Source organism: Lepisma saccharinum, chromosome 16, assembly GCF_977018435.1.
Source record: "Lepisma saccharinum chromosome 16, izLepSacc3.1, whole genome shotgun sequence".
Taxonomy (NCBI): domain Eukaryota; kingdom Metazoa; phylum Arthropoda; class Insecta; order Zygentoma; family Lepismatidae; genus Lepisma; species Lepisma saccharinum.
The window spans coordinates 22,845,158-22,867,689 of NC_139244.1; the positions used below are offsets into that span (position 1 = coordinate 22,845,158).

Here is a 22,532-nt window from a genome sequence, read left to right on the forward strand (position 1 = left end):
TCGCAGAGACTTTGATACAAGGCCCGATGGAGTGAGGCCGTTTTTATGGATGTACAGAAATACATAGTGATCGCCGTAGTTTAGGGACCTCTGAGTTATAAACTGCAGGGGTGGGTTAGCGCTTTGGTAAATAGCTCTAATAAGTTGTACTGCACTTAATACAAGGACGGCGTAGGGACCTCTGCGTGATAAACTGCGGGGGCAGGTTAGCGCTATGGTAAATAGTGCGCTCGTAGAGAAAAGTCCTGAGAAGTGCAATTCTCTATGTTATGGGGCAAAAGGCAATTGGAGCAGTTGATATTGGATCTGTAATGGAAAAATGTATATACGGAGAAGGGCAGCGGTGTAAATAAAGGTTGTACATAAAGAGAAATACGTGAGACGTCATTTCTTGTCAACAAAACCAAAGGGAAAACATTGTTCATACGACAATGATGCACATGCTCAGTACTATAGTACTTACTCTGGTATGATTGTTCTTGCATCTACCTGTTGAATTTTATCTCTTCACACATAATTGTGTGTATGACACCACGTCAAAAATGAATCCCACTGGTTGTTTTAATCATTCATTAATTCACAGACATGTTGCATTAAAAAAATTGCAAAGCTTTCTCACCTGACAAATTTTCTCCCAAATTTCATCACAACCAGCTTTTTCTTGGAAGCTAAGTGCTAGATCAAAATTGTCCCCTTCTGACCAAACAATCAATGTATCCTGAAAAAAAATAAAGTAAATCAACAATTAACAAGTTTCTAGAAGCAACAACACAAAACAAAGCATCCTGATAATCTTAAATATTTTTACAAGTTCACGGCATGACCTCCAAAATCAATGGCTTGTAAATAATATACTGTTTGAAATTATATACAGATACTGTTTTGTATGTAATTTCACCAGATTTATTTCTCATGTTCCCTGGATAACTAACTTATATAAGGAGAATTACAGTGTGCTTAACATATTCCAACCTGTGGCTACATGAAATGTAAAGTCAAACTGTACCAAGGTGACAAAATCAATCGAATTTTAAACTCCTACATGGAGCAATATCCAAATTGCTTAGAATAGATTATCTTCTCCCACGTATCCACCAAACTGATATAATTAAAAAATAATAAGTATTCTTCAAAAATATTTAAAAAAATATATTTAAAAAATACCAAACTTATTTTACTTACGATTAGTGAGTATGTACTATTTCAAACAACATTTCAGGAATCAACTGTTCCCTTCATCAGGTTCCTTCTTGACTAGCGAGATCGCTTCATCCATACTACATACTCACTAACAGTAAGTAAAATAAGTTTAGTATTTTTTAAATATTTTTTAAGAATGCTTGTTATTCTGTAATTGTGAGTAATTCGCACACCCACAAGAGAAAATACGAGTATAATTAAAAATACATAGTAATGAAGGAAGGTACAAGAAATCACAAGATGTAGGAAACTTTGAATACTGTATATTACACTGTCCAACAAAATTGAAGTTTTTGTCTGTTAAAAGAGAAGTTGGGGGTGATTCTAATTGAATTTGATGTGCTGATTTCAAATCTAATTACAGAATTTATCCATCACCCATGAAATTTGAGTAACAGGGTACATACAAATCTTATATAGCCTTATAGCGATACGATGCAATATTATTTACAATGGCATATCTAGAATGTCTTCGAACTTGATTTTCGGCTGTACTTTGCCTGAGGAACATCTCTTTTTAGTGTCCAGCAAAAATCTGCCAACATATTTGGAGTCCATTTTCCCTGGTATCGCCTTTCCATTTCACCAATATCCTCGTGGAAATGGTCTCCATGTTCGTCGCTCATTGTCCCAAGGTTTTGCGGGAAGAAACGAGATGAGAGTCTAAAAAGTGTATCTTCAGACATATTACACCCCAGAGCATGATAGTTCTGAATCAAATTACTGACAAGTTCTCTGTAATTTTCTGACTTGTAGTTTCTGAGGAAATTTATGCAAACTTTCTTGAAGATTGCCAAGCAGCCAATTCCAGCTCATTTAGGTTCTTTTCAAAATCATTATCTTTCATTAGTTTCCTGATTTGAGGGCCAACAAATATTCCCTCTTTTAGTTTCGCCTCAGTAATTAGCGAAAACCTCTCTTTGAAGAAGATAAATCAACTACCCTCGCGGTCCATTCCTTTTACAAAATTCTTCATCAGACCAAGCTTTATGTGGAGAGGAGGCAGTAAGATTTTGTCCGAACTTACAAGTGGTGGATGAACAAAAGTCTCCTGTCCTGCGATGAGTGACTCTCTCTTCGGCCAGTTCTTTTTAACATAATGATTTTTTTCTATCTCTGCTGTCCCATTTACACAGGAAACAGCAAAATTTGGTGTAACCTAGTTGCAATCCTAAGAAGATAGCAATAACTTTTAAATCTCCACATATCTTACAGTACTGGATATTTGTTAATAACAGTTTCATGTTTTCATAACTTTCCTTCATGCCCCAGGAATATGCTACGGGAATGCTTGGATATTTATTTCAATTGTGCAGTAGCACTCCTTTCAAACTTGTTTTCGAAGAGTCTAAAAACAAACGCCATTCTTCACTTTTATGGACAACACCTAGTGACTCTAATAGACCATCGATGTTACAACAGAAAACAAGGTCCTTATCTTCAGCATACATATCTACAAAGTCTTTTTGGCGTTGCCGGAAAAAAGTAACTCTAGTGTCACTCTCCAACAAATGCCATCCTTTTAATCGCGATGCAAGCAGATCTGCTTTACCATTACGTAACTCTAGATTTCGAACTAAATCGTTAAGATCCTCTTGAGTTATTAAGTGAGGTTCAGCTGTTGAAACACTCCCCACAAAATCAGGATCATTATGCAATTTGCTACATTTGTTAGGAACACTTTCACTTTTGCTTCGAAACACTCACTGGAACTGAAGAACACTCAGGAAAGCTTCTTTCCTCCAGACAACTTGCTATTGAAATGAGAACTAGACATAGCAGTTAAATCACAGCATTGTGTTGAAAAGTTAATCATTGTCAAATTTTTCAGTTGGATTGTTTAACAAGTTTAATTGTTGTCATTCATGCAGACATCAATGGCATAAAGTTACTAGTGTATTGTTGGAGCATGAAAATATTTTAAATATTGCCTACCAATCAGCTAATTATGGACTGCATGCTGCAATAATAATGCAGAATTATATTTTTATTGTTACAAAAAAATGGTGGGTGATTGACAATTTCTGACTTCATTTTCGGAATCAGCAGGTGGCAAAACATAAAGAACCGTTGAAATTTTACTTTTAACAAAACCATTGTTGGACAGTGTTATCAGAATGTTAATCAAGGTCTACAGAAAGAAAAGAGAAAAAAGGAAAGGGAAAACGAGTGACAGAAGAGAGGGAAGAGGGGGTTAAGTTTGAGAGAAGAGAGAGAGTCTATGAGGAAAGAATGGAATGGAGAGAGAAGCATCGGCAGTCGGGAGATAGGCCAAGCCCCCCCCTAAGAAGCGCTTCTCTCCCCCAATTCTTTTGGGTCCTTTCTTCCGTGAATTACAATGAATGTTCTGGCTAAAGGCCACTTTGTTTTACACTCACGAATATGTATATACGAAGAAATGGCCGATTCATTATATGAAACAAGAAAAGAAGTGTAGCAACCCTGTATTACTGGCTACAAACACGTACACATATTAAATGCTTGCCTTATGAATATTTTACAGCATAGTATAGTTTCCATGGAAAAGATATACATTAAAACTTATAAATATTCTGAACTACTTTAAATTATTACAATTTTCAAATATTGGAATCGCTCCTGGTGGAAAACAGTAAGAATACTGACACCGGTAACCGTAATGGTTTGGTCAGACATACGTCAAATTAAGTGTTTGCAAATTGTACATGTAGCCACAGTTGTCATACAAATATGATTAACAAAAATTGTTTCTACTGTGTGTATATCTTCAGAAAGATATATGTGAGTACATCAAAACGGAAAGAAATTAACAACATTTTCCACTCCAGAAACAATTCTCATTAATATTTATATACATATGGATATTATGACAAAAAAAGCCGTACCTGCTGTTTTTGGTATGCTGTATCTGGCTGAATTTTAGATTCCAATAGAAGAGAACCTGCAATAAGAAGGACTAATTAAAAACAAGTTAAGTAGTCACAAAACAATTCATTGAAAAATAACACTGTATTACACAACGTAATGAACTATCTTATATCAGCTGAAATCGTTGGGACACAGAATGTTGGTAATTGGTGGCCTGTTGAAAATGGGAAATACCAAATGCTTACTACTTCTGACACATGAATGAGGCATGTTACTTCTTCAAGCAGTATTCATTTGCATTTAATGTTCTCTTCTCCTCATATTCATTGTTCTTATTGAAATTGGAACATTCTATAATTAACTTTACAAACCATGGAAATGAGTATCAATGCATGATACTGTATCAATAACATGGCACTACTAATTTACTTACTCTGCATGCTTGTACACCATATAAATACTGCTACAATAGTACTTATCCCAAAAACAAAATATACTTTGCTAACTTAAGCCGTACAATTTATTAATATAAAAAGTTTGGCTTTAAAAAATCTCACTGTAGGCAGAATTGTTATATTTTCTAAGTTTACAGGAACATTTTAATCAGTTTGAATTACAACCTTACAAAATATTCAATTATGTACATTCTACACTTCAGTTCCTTTGCTATTCCTAAAGAACTCAACTGGACTCAGTAAAATACTGAATTGTAACTACAACAGGCATGTCAAAGGTGACACATCTTACATAAAATATTACTGTATTATATTTTATATAGTAATGTGACAACACTATTCTTTTAAGCTACGATAAGAGATAAGATGAGATAAAAGCATGATTCACATCAGTAAGATAACTGACCAAGTTAAAAGCTTTATCTCTACCTAAAACATTACAAGTTGAGATCACTTTCACCATTATTTAACTTTCTTATTTAATTATGTCAGTATAATTTCACCAGAACCAAGAAACAACCAGTTGAAAACAATTTTCAATTACTTCTACTTCATGTATTAAATACTAATAATTTTTTCAAAATTTAAAAAAATGATACTCATACGGACCAGTAAAAGGTAAAACAGTATCTCACGCACTTAAGGCTTAATGTATTGAAGACATACATAAATTTACCTACTCATACTCATGTGCATCTATATATATATATAAAAATCAAATAAGGTAAAAGGAAACACTCACCGGACAGTAGGAAAATTCAAAATTTTCGCTAATTTATAGCATCATCGGTGTGAGAAGAAACAGAAGACGGAACCGGAAGTTGGGGTCCTGCAGAGTTGCCAGGTCCCCATTGAAGAAGAAGCGGTGCGTAGAACGAAAAAAACACTGTTTCGTCACCAGGCTCGTCGTAAACTGTGAGTGTGTAGGATGAGTTGTGAGTGAGGGCGGGAGGGTGGGTGAGGGTTGGGCATTACTGGGTGGCCTTGTTCAGGCCAGGTGGAGTGGTTGCACTCATGGCCGATATATAGGCCCTCTCCCATCTTTTGCGAACAGAGGTGTTGGCTGGTTGGGGTAGGAGGTGGATGATCGCTACCCGGAAGCAGTCGTTGAAACTGATGTTGTGGTGGTTGGTGTGGACGGCGACAGTGAAGTCCAGGTTGTGGGTGGAGGAGCGGTGGTTATTGATGCGGAGGTTGAGGGCCGTTGATGTTTCCCCCAGGTAAAAATCACCACAGATATTGCAGGTGAGGATGTAGATGAGGTTTGAGGCAAGGCAGGTCCCTTTGGGATGGAGGGTAAATTTGCCAGTGGCCGTGTGCACCTGGAGGGTGTGAGAAGTGATGAGGATGGGACAGGTCTTGCACCTGGGTCGGTTGCATTTATGGGCAGGGGGGTGTTGGATGTGTGGTGAAGGAGTGTTGTGGACCAGGATGTTTTGGAGGTTAGGGGGGCGTTTGAAAACCACCCTGGGTTTGTCGGGAAATATGTTTTTGGTTTCGGGATCACTGTGGAGGATTGGGAGAAGAGAGTGCAGTGTGTGCCTGATTTTGTTGAGGTGGGGATGATATTGGGTGATGAGTGCAGGTGGGTTGGTGGCGGCAGGTTTCTTGGTGGTAGTGGTATGTGAGGCAGCTCGTGATATTTGCTTGGTGACCAGGATGGAGGGATATCCACGGTTAACCAGGGCCTGGTGTAGGCGGAGGTTATAATTCTGGCGGGAGGTGGGTGAAGTGTTCAGGCGCTGTCCCCTGAGGGCCAGAGAGAATGGAATTGCTTTTTTGGTGTGGAACGGGTGGGAGCTGGAGAAGTGTAGGTATTGCATGTGGTTGGTGGGTTTTATGTGGATGGAGGTAGTCAGGTGTCCTCCCTCGATGTGCACGTCCACATCCAGGAAGGTGATCTGGTTGGGGGAGTGTGTCCAGGTGAATTTTAGGGAACGGAAGTGGTTAAGTTGGTCCAGGAAGGCTGACAAGGATGGTTCTCCATGTGTCCAGAGCATGAAGATGTCGTCAATGAAGCGGAGCCAGAGGAGGGGTTGGAGGGGTTGGGTAGCCAAAAACTCTTGCTCAAGTTGGCCCATGAAGAGGTTTGCATAGGATGGGGCCATTCTGGTACCCATGGCTGTACCTCGGATCTGTAGGAAATTTTGGTTTTCAAAGGTGAAGTTGTTACAAGTGAGGACAAGGTGGGCTAGGTGGGTCAGGAAGTTGGTTTGAATTTTCCTACTGTCCGGTGAGTGTTTCCTTTTACCTTATTTGATTTTTACTTAGCCCTTTTGGCCCTCCTTGCTTTTATCCATTATTATCCACTTTTGGTATGAATCCTTTCACGTATAACTCCTATCAACTGAACCGCCTGCGATCTCTTATTGTTTCCTACACCAAAGCTACGTCCTATGCACGCTTCCTGCACTCATGTTTGATATTAGGCCTAACACCCAAACTGCCATTTTCTGCCATGCCCCCAAGCATAAAACCCACGATTTTCCCACTAGCGAGAAATTTCGCTATTGAACTGACCCACGCCATGTACCGATCCCAGCTAAATCGCACCCGAGAACTGTCCATTTCTATTCAATCCCTTACCAAAATCCTGTTGCTGACCCCAGGTAACCACCATCACAAAATAGACTCCTTCTGGCACACCGCCCATTCCATTGCCAGTGATCTTAACACTAAACACCTCCAAAAACTCTCCAATCTCTGCCGTCAAGCTTTTCAGACTGGCTGCACCCTTCCCCTTCCACTGCCGCCCAATTTCAGTCCCACACCAACATGCCCGCTATTACCCGACCCCCCTCTACCATTGCCCACTCCTCCCACACCACCACAGACCCACCCTGAAAACCAAAACTGCACTCCCATACATCGCACCTTGGGAAACAACCAGTCCACGGACAAACCCACCCCTACCAGATCCATGACCACCAATGACCCTAACCCACTCAAAAACAACCAGACTGTACTCAATTTATCCAGCCATAAACTGAGCACTGATGAAATAGCTGTTTTATCCAAAGGCCTCACCTTCTCCCCCACAACTCCCCCAACCAATTCCGCCTACTTTTTGACATACACACATTTGCTCGCAGCCTCCGATGGCAACATTTCTGGGCCAAAAATCCCTCACTCCAAACTACTACCAGTGAAACCCACCCGAGCCTCCTTCAATTTAGCCCCCCCTCCTCCCAAGATCCACCCCCCCTGCCCACCAACCACCCCTTGGAAAGATACATCACTGCCGTCATTTCCACCACCTCTGACAGCTCATTCTTAAATAACTTTCACAACCAACCTAACCTCAATCCCCCCCAAGAGAAAGCTCTCAGAGACCTCCGCAACAACCACAACATCAAAATCCTCCCAGCTGACAAGGGGTCCACCACGGTGGTCTTGAACTCTCAAGACTATCTGGCGGAAGCCAACCGCCAGCTGGCTGACCCCTCCACCTACAAACCCACCACAGTTGTGTTATCCGCCGAACATCTCACCAAAATCCGGGACTTCATCCACACCCGCGGCCCACCTGAAGGCCTAACAGCTCGTACCACCGCCATGTTAATACCCGACAATCCCCGCACCCCCACCTTCTATCTATTGCCCAAAATCCACAAACCTGGCAACCCTGGCAGACCCATTGTGTCCAGCTATAACTCACCTACAGAACGAATCTCAGCCTTTGTTGACACCCATCTCCAGCCTCTTGTGAAAGCTCTGCCCTCCTACCTCCGTGACACCAACCACTTCCTCCAGAAAATCAGCACCCTCCCACCATTGCCCCCAAATACCATCCTTGCCACCATTGATGTCACTTCCCTCTACACCAACATACCTCACTCCCATGGCCTCCGCTCCATAGAATTCTATCTCAATAGCAGACCCAAACCAGCACCAACTTCCTGACCCACCTAGTCCACCTTGTCCTCACTTGTAACAACTTCACCTTTGAAAACCAAAATTTCCTACAGATCCGAGGTACAGCCATGGGTACCAGAATGGCCCCATCCTATGCAAACCTCTTCATGGGCCAACTTGAGCAAGAGTTTTTGGCTACCCAACCCCTCCAACCCCTCCTCTGGCTCCGCTTCATTGACGACATCTTCGTGCTCTGGACACATGGAGAACCATCCTTGTCAGCCTTCCTGGACCAACTTAACCACTTCCGTTCCCTAAAATTCACCTGGACACACTCCCCCAACCAGATCACCTTCCTGGATGTGGACGTGCACATCGAGGGAGGACACCTGACTACCTCCATCCACATAAAACCCACCAACCACATGCAATACCTACACTTCTCCAGCTCCCACCCGTTCCACACCAAAAAAGCAATTCCATTCTCTCTGGCCCTCAGGGGACAGCGCCTGAACACTTCACCCACCTCCCGCCAGAATTATAACCTCCGCCTACACCAGGCCCTGGTTAACCGTGGATATCCCTCCATCCTGGTCACCAAGCAAATATCACGAGCTGCCTCACATACCACTACCACCAAGAAACCTGCCGCCACCAACCCACCTGCACTCATCACCCAATATCATCCCCACCTCAACAAAATCAGGCACACACTGCACTCTCTTCTCCCAATCCTCCACAGTGATCCCGAAACCAAAAACATATTTCCCGACAAACCCAGGGTGGTTTTCAAACGCCCCCCTAACCTCCAAAACATCCTGGTCCACAACACTCCTTCACCACACATCCAACACCCCCCTGCCCATAAATGCAACCGACCCAGGTGCAAGACCTGTCCCATCCTCATCACTTCTCACACCCTCCAGGTGCACACGGCCACTGACAAATTTACCCTCCATCCCAAAGGGACCTGCCATGCCTCAAACCTCATCTACATCCTCACCTGCAATATCTGTGGTGATTTTTACCTGGGGGAAACATCAACGGCCCTCAACCTCCGCATCAATAACCACCGCTCCTCCACCCACAACCTGGACTTCACTGTCGCCGTCCACACCAACCACCACAACATCAGTTTCAACGACTGCTTCCGGGTAGCGATCATCCACCTCCTACCCCAACCAGCCAACACCTCTGTTCGCAAAAGATGGGAGAGGGCCTATATATCGGCCATGAGTGCAACCACTCCACCTGGCCTGAACAAGGCCACCCAGTAATGCCCAACCCTCACCCACCCTCCCGCCCTCACTCACAACTCATCCTACACACTCACAGTTTACGACGAGCCTGGTGACGAAACAGTGTTTTTTTCGTTCTACGCACCGCTTCTTCTTCAATGGGGACCTGGCAACTCTGCAGGACCCCAACTTCCGGTTCCGTCTTCTGTTTCTTCTCACACCGATGATGCTATAAATTAGCGAAAATTTTGAATTTTCCTACTGTCCGGTGAGTGTTTCCTTTTACCTTATTTGATTTTTACTTAGCCCTTTTGGCCCTCCTTGCTTTTATCCATTATATATATATATATATATATATATATATGTACCAAGTAGTTTGGAATCCAAATACCTGTTGTAGATTTAATGTTACCATTAAGAAAAAATAAACTGTATGCTGTTCGAATCAAATATGTGCACATTTATTTCATAGTGAGAGTAACACAAAACAAATTGACTCATAACAGAATTAAAGAATAATGCAATCTACAGCTAATTCTTGCCCACTATAGGGTTTGCTCAATATGAAATTATTAAATGCAGTACTACTTACCATCAGACTCAGCCCTAACAAGAAGGGAAATCCCTTTGAGTCTGTCTACATAAGATGATGATACATGGCCAGTCCCTCGATCATCCCATTGTCTATCTGCATTCAGGGCATATAACTTGACACGTCTTCGTGTGTCCGTCATGGCCAAAGTCAATTGTTACTTGGCACACGCTTCTTCCCTTACATCCCTGTGAAATTTTACCTGAAACAAAATGTCATACAATTGCAAATTAACCACTCAGGGAAAATTATTTATGATATTGATAGTTTCTTTAAAAGCATGTAGTATTTCTTTTTTTAAAAGAAGTATCTTAACCACATTAGATTCATTTTTGTTTCTTGCTGCATTCCCCTCTCTATATGATGATAAACATACAAGGCTCAAAGCAGAGTTGGTACATCACACTGCCACCTGTGGAAATTTCACAAGTACTTTTATGTTTCTCTACAATTCTTTGGGCATTTTTTCTATTAATTCAGAAAAAAATTGTGTCTACATGCAAAATGGTTTGGAAGTTCAAGTGCCTAGTTTTCAACCCTGATTCTCACATATTACAAACTTCCCATAAATTCACCACATTGTGTGTGTCATGAAATCTGTCTTTGATGCAACTCTATATTCATTATGTAACTACAATATCAATGGATGGCCTAAGGTCATGTAAACTTCAATATTCTGTTTACATATTCAGCACAATTATCATCGAAATTAACATAAACCTGAACTACTTATATAACACTAACACCACAAAATGCATCCTGTCCCACAACTTTCTACCTATTCATTCTTAAGTAAAGGGTTGTGACTGACCCTATTGTAGGAGTTCAGCATTCAGCAAGCTAAGACAATTGTTGACCTGCTTGCTTTGCATACATGTATATAAAGGGTGATCCATAAAGAACGCCGGATTTGAAGTTGCTATAAATTAAATTTATTTTTGGAAAAAAAAGCACAAAACATACCATTCTCTTCAGGAGATATTAAGGTTTAAACATGGAAAACAATATTGGGCATATGACCCACCCCCACCCCACTAGCCCTAAACGCAATCACTTGGTCCATGAACTTCACCATGACCCAATCACACATTTCCCCATCAAGTGTGTTGAGGACACGTCGAATTTCTTGCTTAAGTTCCAACAAATTTCGGGGTTTGTTCTGGTAAACTTGTGACTTGGTGTACCCCCACAAGAAAAAGTCACATGGTGTCAAGTCACAAGATCGAGGTGGGAAGGTTTGGTCTCCTCGCAACGAGATTATTCTGTCCAGGAACTTCTCCTGGAGTGTGGCACCATACATTTTCGATGTTCATTTGATCCAAAAGAGGCCAAAGAAAATCAGTTAGCATTGCACGGTAACGAATTCCATTCACTGTCAGAGCATTTCCTTCTTTGACTTCAAAAAAGTAAGGACCGATCTAACCCCCACTCCAAATTCCACACCAAACTCTCTGAGGATGCATTTCCTTTTCCTGGATCACTTTTGGGTTCTCAGCGGATCATGGAAATTCTGCAATTCTGCTTGTTTACGAACCCGTTTAAATGAAAATGAGCTTTCATCGCTGAAAATGATGAGTTTTGCGAAACCCTCGTTCCCTTTCAAGGATCCAGTCACCAAATTGCAGTCATTTTCCATGATCCGCTGGTTTCAGTTCTACGTTAACTGCACTTTATATGCATGCAAGTGCAGATCTTTCGTCAAGATTCTTTGCATTGTTGTTGGCACCATATGCAGTTCTTGAGCAAGACGGCGATACGATTTTGCAGGACTCACAGCAACAAAATCAAGCACAACAGCAACATTTGCTTCACTCCGGTGACTTCGAGGGCATCCAGGGCTTTTGATGTCTCGTGTTGATCCTGTTTCTAAAAATTTCTTGATCAACCTACAGTTGATTTGTTTGGTGCATGAAGATGACCAAGTATCGTACTGAGTTTCTGAACAGTCACCGCGAAACTTTCACCATTCTTGTAGTGCGTTTTGACAATCAAAACTCGTTGTTCCTTACTGTACCTTTCCATGGCATTAACAACACACACAAACAGTAGAACAACTGAAATGCTTCTCAACACAAAACCTCAATGATAACTGATAACAACAATCACACAAACAATGCTGGCAACCAAACAAAAAAAAAAAAAAAAATATGGCGTCCTTTTCAAATCCGGTGTTCTTTATGAATCACCCTTTATTTGTGAAGTTTGCAGTCATAGTGAAGTTGTACAGACTATAGTGAAAGCTGCTGAAATAAACATATCATACAACACCAGTGTCTAAAAATAATGCAGAATTGGGAGAATGGTAAATTGTTGTCTCCCTATATACGCACAAAAAAAACTAGAATCAGTGAACATGCTGTGTTTATGCTAATACAAAGTACATAATACATTTGCTTGAGCACTTTTTCCTCAAAAACCTGACAACAATGAAGATGCTATTGAAAATATCAGAACCACACAAAAACCTTACAAGTATGCTCAAAGTTGCTGGGATATGGAATTTAAACTACAGGTGAGCTAAAGTTTTAACTGTTGCCATTCAAGAGTATGAAGTTTACTCAGCTCAGTTCAAAATAAATGAAAAAATATTCTTATACAGAATATATGTCCAATTAAGAAGCTAGTTCACAAGAAAACAAAAATATTTTTTGTTCCCAAATTATGGCAAGTAATAAAAACACTTAGATTTTCCCAGACTGATATATACACATTGTGCACATGGGAAAATTAATGATAAAAATCCGAATGCTTGACAAACATGCCCATCCTAAACAATCTTTGCAAGGAAAAGTTTTTAGAAACAGATTGTTAAGACATTATGCAGCATGAATTTATTAATAAATACGGTTAACATGACTTGGTTTAACCATGTACAATGGTTTTGCTATTCCGAACTAATGTAACACCATAAAATAGTGACTACTTGTGAAATTACATTTTAATTCATGTTGAGATTAAAGGGGGTGAGGAAGATCTTGAGCCACCCCCAACCAGGAATAATCATCTCCCACCCACTGGATATAGAAAACACACTATTGAATATATCATACTTAGAGTTCCACTTCAGTTCAGTTCATTCTCATTTTAAAGTCCCATAGCTACGAATAAAAACATCTTTAAACAAATTATGGTAGATATGTACCACAACCAGTGCCTCTTAGAAGCCATGTATTTGGTATTTTCTCAGACATCTATAGGGCATTGTATTAAAAAAGAAAAAGCAATTGAGTTGCGATGGTTCCCAAATCGAAAGTAGTCTAACTTTGAAATATTTGTGAAGCATTTAACAAAGTATTTATTTGTTAAATAATTAGCTGTAACTAATGACACTCTTCAAGCACTGAAAGTAGCTATCACTATATATACAAAACAGAAATCCTTCAGATCTCATAAGAAGCAAGGAAAACCATACGCTCAATTTATAATATTTTTTTTTTGAATATGAAGACCCGCCCAAGGTTTCTTTTCGTATGTAGTGGTATTAAATGCAAATACATGCGCATGTGAAAAGGTAAACTTTAATGCAAGCAAAAGCATACACGTGTCACAGTTAAAGATTTGCACATCTACAAAGAAAATCCAAAACAGATTCCCACCTCGCCAGACTTCGTGGCGGAGGGTTTAGAATAGCACGCTATGGCTTCAGAAGGTTCGAATCCCAGCCTGGGATGGGTATTATTTGCTTCGTTTGAGTTGATATTTTAAGTTCACTTCGTGCACAGTAAGGCTAATCGGGACTGGACCTACATTTTAAAGTGGAATCCGAACCACTATGTGCCTCCACCGGGTATCGAACCCGGGACCCCCTTGATTACAAGGTGACGACGCTACTACTGCACCATCGGGGAGGTCCTAGGGTGTTATTTGTGAGTGTCCATCAATTTCATCATATCATCAATCTTCTTCATCTTAATGATTAGCCAAAAGTGGCAGAAATGCGAAGTAAAATAAACCAAATAAATCAATCAAACATTCCCATCTCACTAAAAGACCTTGTGAATCCAATCAAAAATCTACCAATAGAACCTGCGAGTCTCATTTATCTTGTGCATTCATCTAACATAATTTTCTTACAGTTTGACTTTAGGGTTTAACTTAAAATGGCGTTGTGTTTGTGTTGCATTCGATATCAAAATTAGACTTTAAGTAATTAATGTCCAATTATAAGTATACCTAATACATAGGTATAAATTATTCCCCCTCTGATAAAATCGCAAATTGCACCCTGTTTAAATGTCTACGAAAAAATTCATTTCACCTAGGAATACTATCGCGATGGGACAAGTCGAGAATTGTCACAACCTCATCTCGTCTCTTGTGTGTTGAGGCCCTTCTCGTTCTTGTTTGGGCTTATTTTTGTTTAGATTTCCAATCTGAAGCTATTAAAACTTATTCCAGATTCACTTCATGCTCAGATAGGCTAATTGGGACTCTATTTCCAAAAAAAATCTCTTAATATATAGATTTAAGAATAGTTTTCCGAACACCCTCTTAACAAGTTATGAAAAACTTGGGTGAGGTACAGGAGTGCATTGTACCCCCCAAGTTGGTCTGTCGTGCCTCGTCTCGTTCGTGTAAGTATTTCGTTTCGGAATATTCCATTTTAAATATTCAAAAGAAAATGGGGTCAGTCACATAGGCCTACTCTTCTGATGAAGATTTGTATCTTATCTTCGAATCAACTTGACCACTTCTTTAGAAAAGAATACCCCCCCCCCCCCTTCCGCAAAATAGCATTCATCTGCAGCGTGATTTTCTGAGAGCAAATCTGATTCCATCGTTTCACACATTTTAAACAATTTTCATCTCCTTAAAGAGGTTTTCAAGCACATAGGTAGTAGAATTAGTTTACAATGGTTTGAATTTCTTTGGTAAAGAAGGTAATGCTTATAAGTTAAAAAATATACACTTTTTCTATTGGGTGAATTGAAAATTGGTCTTTTAACAGTAGCACCTTGCGTCTGCTGTCAAATTACCAAAGGGGGGTACAACTCAATTTACGGATTTAGGGGGTACAATACCCCTTTCAAAAATTTGGGGGGTACAATGTACCCCTGTACACTACTACTTATATCTTAGCTATGAATTCCATGTTGTAAATTGTATTTTAAATTTAGACATGAGTGTCTTTTTACAGTAGAGACAAAGAAAAGCCATAGAACAAGAAAAATAATGCCACTCATATATTTTCATTGATTTGAAACACCTTCAGAAAAATGGGAAAAAAAAGGCCACATGAAAAATCTCCATCCCTACCCCCAACCTATCTCTCTTTTTATGCATATTACACTGCATATTTTCATTATTCTTGTGTTTATTTTACAAGTTTTTAATTTAATGCCTACAAACCTGGTCCCTGTTCTTTGATATTGAAGCATGAAAAGTCATGGTGGATTCTGTATTTAGACTGGACAATAGGACCAAACTGTTTATTACCTGATCATAAGAAAAAATTGTATGCTACAACAACATTAAGAAACATCATTCTTTGCATGTGTAGCAACATCAGCAGAGAACATTTCATTGTACGAATGACCTACTTTACCAAACTGGCACTTTTACATTGTTTTCCTGCTGTTACCATTTCAGTGTAAAATGGTCATTCAGTACTGTATCAGAAACTTTAGGTAAAATAAATAAATAAATGAAAAAATGCACAGCAGGCATTTCATAGTAATAGCATAACTTTATGCCTTTTGCTAACAAGCTCTGGCACATAGAAAGGACTACTATATTCTTGATCTATGCCACTGATGATTATAATATAATGTATAGCTTGATGTTGCAATGTGGCACACGTGTCAAGTAGGAATTTTGATACAATATTGTGTCACTTGGCTCAAACCAAGCTGTGACATCAAATATAAATATTTTTAACTCTACATAAAACATAGGTACTTTAGTATTATACGGAATACCTCATTTCAGACAGTCTGTTTTCTGGGAAAGCAAATGCTAAAGTACCTTTTGTTCAATATATGCTTTCGTGGTTATGTTAGGAAGGTCAGGTTTGGTTCTCTTAGCATTAAAATAAGGGTACTTTCTTTTGTTTTCCATGTCAAATCAACCAACTTTAAAATAATTGGTTGCATGACCATTTTAGAAAAATTTCATGTTTTGTACATAAGTTTGTACATGTTTCTAGATATCGTAACCAATGTTCAAAAATGAATATTGTCTTTAGTTCTCCTGGGGCAGTCATTTTTCCAACATGGCGCATGGCTTTTTTTTTGCACATGTAGCAGTTTACAGAATCCTTAATATCTCAAAAACTATTAGAGCTAGAGACCTGAAACAAAATTCATTTTGTAGCTAATGAAGTATACTTTCTATGATATTCAAGTATGTTTTGTTAAAAATTGCATCCTAAGTACGAAATTGAAAATAAAGGAAACAAAAAAAATAATATCTTCTACCAGCTTTGAGCCTCCAAAATAAATAGCGTACTTTCAATGGAGTGCCCAAGGAGGCATTGGTGGGGGTCATACGCCCCTAGCTTTGGCACAGTATTCCATAAACAATTACGTCAAAGGCAGGATAATGTGGTAAAAACAGGGCTGTATACTAAAAAAATATACATAACCCCCCTCCCCTCCCTTTCAAAATTCATTCATTCACTGCATATCTTAAGCTGCATGTACTGCTACATTAATAAAAATATGAGGGGAAGCTCAGTTTTGGAGCTGGATGTGGATACCTAATAAATCAAACCTTTTGCAATGAGATTTCGCAGATTTTCAACTATCATTACTTGTAATTTAAATTTCTGGTAAATCAAACATTAAAACCTTATGTTGCTATATTTTCTGAGGCCTTTTTAACCCAACTTTAAAAAATTAAAAGAAAAGACTTCATTATTCTAAGTATGAGATGTAGCTTAACCTTACTTTGCTGCAACGTCAGAAATTAGGTGACATACATTACCTTTGACCAAAATGAGTTGAATCTAAAAGTTGAGATTTTTACTGTGAGTTAGGTTCATGCGGGGTTTCCTTTGTGCCAAATTTCAGAATTTTTCAAGAGGACCCATTTGTCAAAATTTAATGAACGGCCATGTTTGAGCACATGCTGTAAAAAAAGGTTTGCATTTCTAAGCACTGATACTTTATTTGCAGACACCCTGCAGGTAGGTCTACACATGAAAAAAAAAATTCAAGCCTTAGCCTTTAACTATTGTTACCCAAATTTCCACCATAATTTTCATACTTAGGATGCAATTTTTAGCAAAACATACTTGAATATCATAGAAAGTATACTTCATTAGCTACAAAATGAATTTTGTTTCAGGTCTCTAGCTCTAATAGTTTTTGAGATATTAAGGATTCTGTAAACTGCTACATGTGCAAAAAAAAGTGCCATGTTGGAAAAATTACTGTTCCAGGAGAACAGGTTTTGATATCTAGAAACATGTACAAACGTTTGTACTAAAAATGATTTTTTTCTAAAATGGTCAAGCAACCACCATTGGATGGTTTGGCATGGAATGACCCTTCCCAGACAGTCTGAAATGAGGCAGTCCATATAATACTAAAGTACTTAAAACATATCTTGACAACTAATAAGAGGTTGGGAGGAGAGCTTTCATTCCTACATCTTGAGAGTGATTAATTTTACTTTACTTTTCTGCCATTTTTGGCTGATTACAAAGATAAGGATATGATGAAAAGACACTCACAAAGAATACCCATGATTTGAACCCAGCCCAACCACTCTGCCACGTAGACCAACTTGTATCTTGAGAATGCTTCCCAGCATTGAGGTAACCAAAGCCTATGTCATTGCCTATGCAGTAATTTGGAAGAATAATCTACTTTAATGTAGTGGCATGGCTGTAGAACCACTTTCAGATTTCATTAACGAACATGCGTGATGTGTACTCCAGAATCCTGATTCAAATTCAATTGAAGCCATGTGCGTTTAATGGTCAAGGGATAATTTATGATTCGGAGTGACATTAAAATTTTAGTATCCACCAAACGTCTGAAATTCCTTTATATTCTTGTTTTTCACATTGGTACATTTACGTATTCTGCATTGCTAAGGATTGTTGAAGGTGAGATTTTGTTATTTTCACGACAGTAATTTCAATTTTCCACATATCGAGTAATTATTGTTAGTTGGTTTTTCAGTTGCGTTACACACAATATGGCGGGCAAATCTTGACTAGTGTTGTCTATGATCAGTGCGTGTGCAGTGTTTCCAACCTTCTTCACGGAAAAATACCTACTTTCGTGTTACTGATTTTGTATTTTTTTTCCGGGTTCGAAAACCCAAAAAACCATTCATAAATAGCCCTACGAACCACGCACAGATAGCCCCATGAACCATGCACGGCAAGGTTAGGGTAGGCAAACATAGTTAAAATTGTCATGTTCTTGCAAAACAACGGCGTGGTTAGAAACACTGACCGGGGGGGTTACATCATCGAACGCACGCAACATTTGGTTCACGTAGTAGGACATAGAGGCAACAGCTTACGTGCATTGGAGATGCATTAATCTTCAAAAAATACATGATTTACTTGTGAAATAAATTAAGCGATGGGAAAAAACACTTACACAACCTTTCAAAAGTGTACAGAAAGTCAGTTCGGTAAGTACTTTCTCCTGTAAAATTGAAGAAATATGTTTTGCGGATACTAAAATTTAACCGGAGTGACTATTTTCACCAGGTGGTGAAGCTAGCTTTTGAGCTATTTTCATGAGATTTTAAACCGTGCATGTGCATGATCCACAACTTGGCCTACTACACGTATGTGTGCATTCTTTAGTTATTGATGTGTATCCAGATTACTTCGGTATGCGTTTATTTTCAAATGGATGACAAGTAATACTTCTGCACACTATGAAATTGTAAAAATACCGCAAGGTGTTTCAATATGAACTGGTGCTGGTAATATGTCACATGACGTATGAAGGGGTATTGCATTCCTTAATATTTTAGTTGTTAGGTTAGGCAGATCAGGTTTAGTGCTGTTAAAATTAAAATTATTTCTGTAAATACTTCCCAACACCAGATCATGTAATTTCTGGTCTTCAGCACTTTCTGCTATTCTCACTACCTGATGACAATAGTAGGTAGTTGCACCAATTTTTAATATAAGTTAACTCCTTAGCAGTAAATTAAGCATTAACTTAGGCTAATCGGGACTGGACCTACATTTTAAAATTGGATCCGAACCACAATGTGCCTCTATCGGGCATTGAACCCGGGAACCCTGGATTACAAGGTGAAGACGTTACCACTATGCAATAAGAGGGCCCCCAATACTGCCAATGAATGTAATAAAACATGATCAAATACAATGCTATGGTCAGGTAATTACTTTTGCTGGTGAAAATAACCCCATAAGCTGTTCTCAGCACCTGGTGAAAATAAGACTTATATGCTATTCTCACTACCTAGTGAAGATAGTCGTGGCCTTTATGATTACAGGAAAAGCGACAGAGCGGCAAAACATACCCATCTTCATTCAGGGCCAAAAGACTAGCTTATTGTTCCAGTGTGCAGACTCCCATGTTTTGAGAATGATCTTGTTCTAAATTAAAATTCTGTTGCAATAAGACTGCTTTGCTGGTTTTCTTTCTTAAATGAAAGGAATACATCATATTCTTCAATGAAATAGCAAATGTGCACAAAACCCCATGAAATCTATTTCAACCCTTACCAACAGCATTCACATTTACCAGTCATCTTAGTTCATGTCTGAATTAAACTATTATGAACTCAATCCATTAGGAACTATGTAGTTTCTACTAACCGACAAAACCACTGTAGACAGCTAACAATGCTGGCGAATTTGTGCACATATTCTTTCCAGTTCCATGCTTCTCTTTTTCTTATCCCTTACCCTTATACATCTGAAATTTTATTCCATATTTCTGCAAGTTATGAAACCACTAGATACACACCCAACCTGCAATCACTGGTAGAAAGAATGAACTTTGAACTCTTTATAAAGAGCAAAAGGAAAATGTGAGGGAAACATATGAATTTAATTCCATGCATTTTCTGTTACTTGGGATTCTAAATAGTACCAGAATAAGCATAGTGTTTGCTACTTTTGTTCACAAAAGATACACACTAACCGTATTTCACTTTTCATGTGCCTAAAAATGATCTTCCTTCTAAATAGAACATGGGTGGGTTTTACACAAGAAATTCTCAAACCATACCTGAAGTGGTGCAATTATTGTTGTTTTTTAATCAGATTCCTATTCTTTTCTATTAGCTAACCGAGATTTGTCAATGAAAACTATTCTCATATCTTGCTACCTGAAAAGGTTATATGTTATCAAGGCTGATAAGAAAAATGAAACTGGTGTTTCTGAAAATAGTTTCCTCGCGCCCTGTGTAAATCACCAATGGAATAAGAAACGTAGCCTATAAAAAAATCTCAAAGAAATTAGTTCACACACACTTTTCACTATGCTAAACACTGATTTTACACATCCTTACATAGGTTTTTGTTTCGGCACCCTTTGCTCTCAACAGCTTGACTGGAATGCTGCTCCTCTGAATCCAGGTACACAACAAACAGCAAATTGTACACAAACGTTAGCCATGTTATGCACAACACTCACTTCCGTTCGTTAGACACTAACCCTGACACCGTATATGAGTTCTTGAGTGAATTACATCGACTACCTTCTTCATGAAATAAAATTGGCTGCCGTCATTCGTCAGTCATAGGCATCATTCAATTGGAAATACGAACGCTAGGTCATATTACACACTTATCCTGAACGAATAAAAAAATAATCTCACGCATTATCATATAAGCATCTTCTAGGGGTGATACTGACTACTTGCACTAGTCACTGTTGTACAAAAGCTCCTCACGTTGCGTGGTTTTTACCTAATGAACTGACGTATTCTCTCCGATAGTCACAACATTAAGCGCCATGTTGGATTCACAACAACGCTCTACGGGGTTCACAGTAGAAAAAGAACGGATTCCCGCGTAATACGAAGTCATCTAATGTTATGAAGAGCATGAATGTAAATGAAAGAATTGCATCAAAAATACAGTACATCACTTCTTAAGATTATAGTTGATCAATTAACAATACTCCCAGTTTCACACACACTTAGAAATGCATTACATAATTATGAATATAGTGTCGATATTTTATGAAAAAGGGTGATCAATACAAAACATCCGAGAATCGCCATGCGCCAGCTTTCACATTGTGTAATAAGTACGACGGCCCGATGTAGAGATATTACAGATTTTGATAGGTTGAGGTTACAATTTGTGAATGAAATATTATGTATTTTCTTGCACAGAAAAGAATACCCTGCACAAGGTAAATCACTTTATTAACGTAATTTGGAAGAAAAGGTTTTATTCGTCCTTGACTGAAGATCAGAGGACTGTCTCCCGCAAACATTGTTTTGTTGTGCTCGCAAAACCTGCCAAGAAAAAAAATCAACAAGTTCAAGCGCTTTTACGTAATGAAATGTACTGTATTAGATCTGAAGATGAAATTAAAAATAAAAATATGCAATATACATACTACTTAAGCACATCTACTAGCGAGATGCTCTGGATTCACGCTTTCTGTGAATTGACCTCTGTGGCCGAGCGCGTTGATTAGTCGATGCATGATCTCCGGTTCCAAAACGATAGGAAGACTGTTCCTGGTTCGAGTCCTCTCCTGGACATGAGCGTTCGTTTTTCCTTCATATAATCACAGTCCATCATCCACGTCGTACTTAACCTAAAGTAAAATGAATGAATAAAGTAATTCATCTGTATCATTCTATCATAACATGGACCTTACATCAGGCACGTAGCCAGGGTTTTATTTAAGGGGGGCTCATCCGGCGTCGCCAGAAATGTTTGTAGAGGAATATAGGCCATTGATAAAACTTGAATAGTAGAAATAATAATGAAAATAACAATTATTAATTGTAATTTTACAATAATAACTATTATAAGTTATTAAAAATAAACCAATTTTAATGGGAACTTATTCTTGTTGTTATTATTATTATTATTATTATTATTATTATTATATAATTGTACAATCTTTGCTACTCGATCCACCATAATTCTTGTTTTCATAAACCAGACAGTTCTTTAAACTAAATAGGGGTACGAGTCAAGCGCCAACCCGATCTCGTACCGTTCAACATACAGAAACATTGGAGAAAGAACAGTTTACCTTGTGAATATCCAACACAACTGTTGTCCATTATTTTTCTTACATTTTGTACAGTTGGTGTATTCAAATTCCTAGTTATTGTGTTTTGTTGTTAACCTTTATACATTCCGTTAAAAAAAAGAATGGCTTTAAAAATGAGGAGCAAATTTGTCTCATAAAGTTTACACTGTCTGAC

General features: G+C 38.7%; 1 protein-coding gene across 2 annotated transcripts in view; it reads right to left on the reverse strand.

The window, feature by feature from the left end:
* The window catches only part of flfl (serine/threonine-protein phosphatase 4 regulatory subunit 3 flfl), a 76,258-nt gene extending 55,119 nt beyond the window's left edge, over nt 1–21,139 (reverse strand). Inside the window, exons 1-4 of one of the 2 annotated variants that reach the window (XM_083137861.1) lie at nt 20,646–21,139; nt 10,188–10,389; nt 4,065–4,120; nt 620–718 (exon numbers count right to left, since the gene is read on the reverse strand). In XM_083137861.1, the coding sequence (XP_082993987.1) occupies nt 620–718; nt 4,065–4,120; nt 10,188–10,329 (297 nt within the window). In that variant the 5' untranslated portion in view covers nt 10,330–10,389; nt 20,646–21,139. The remainder of the gene's footprint in view (nt 1–619; nt 719–4,064; nt 4,121–10,187; nt 10,390–20,645) is intronic. The other variant, XM_083137862.1, reaches the window with a different exon arrangement.
* Nucleotides 21,140–22,532: the final 1,393 nt, after the last annotated feature.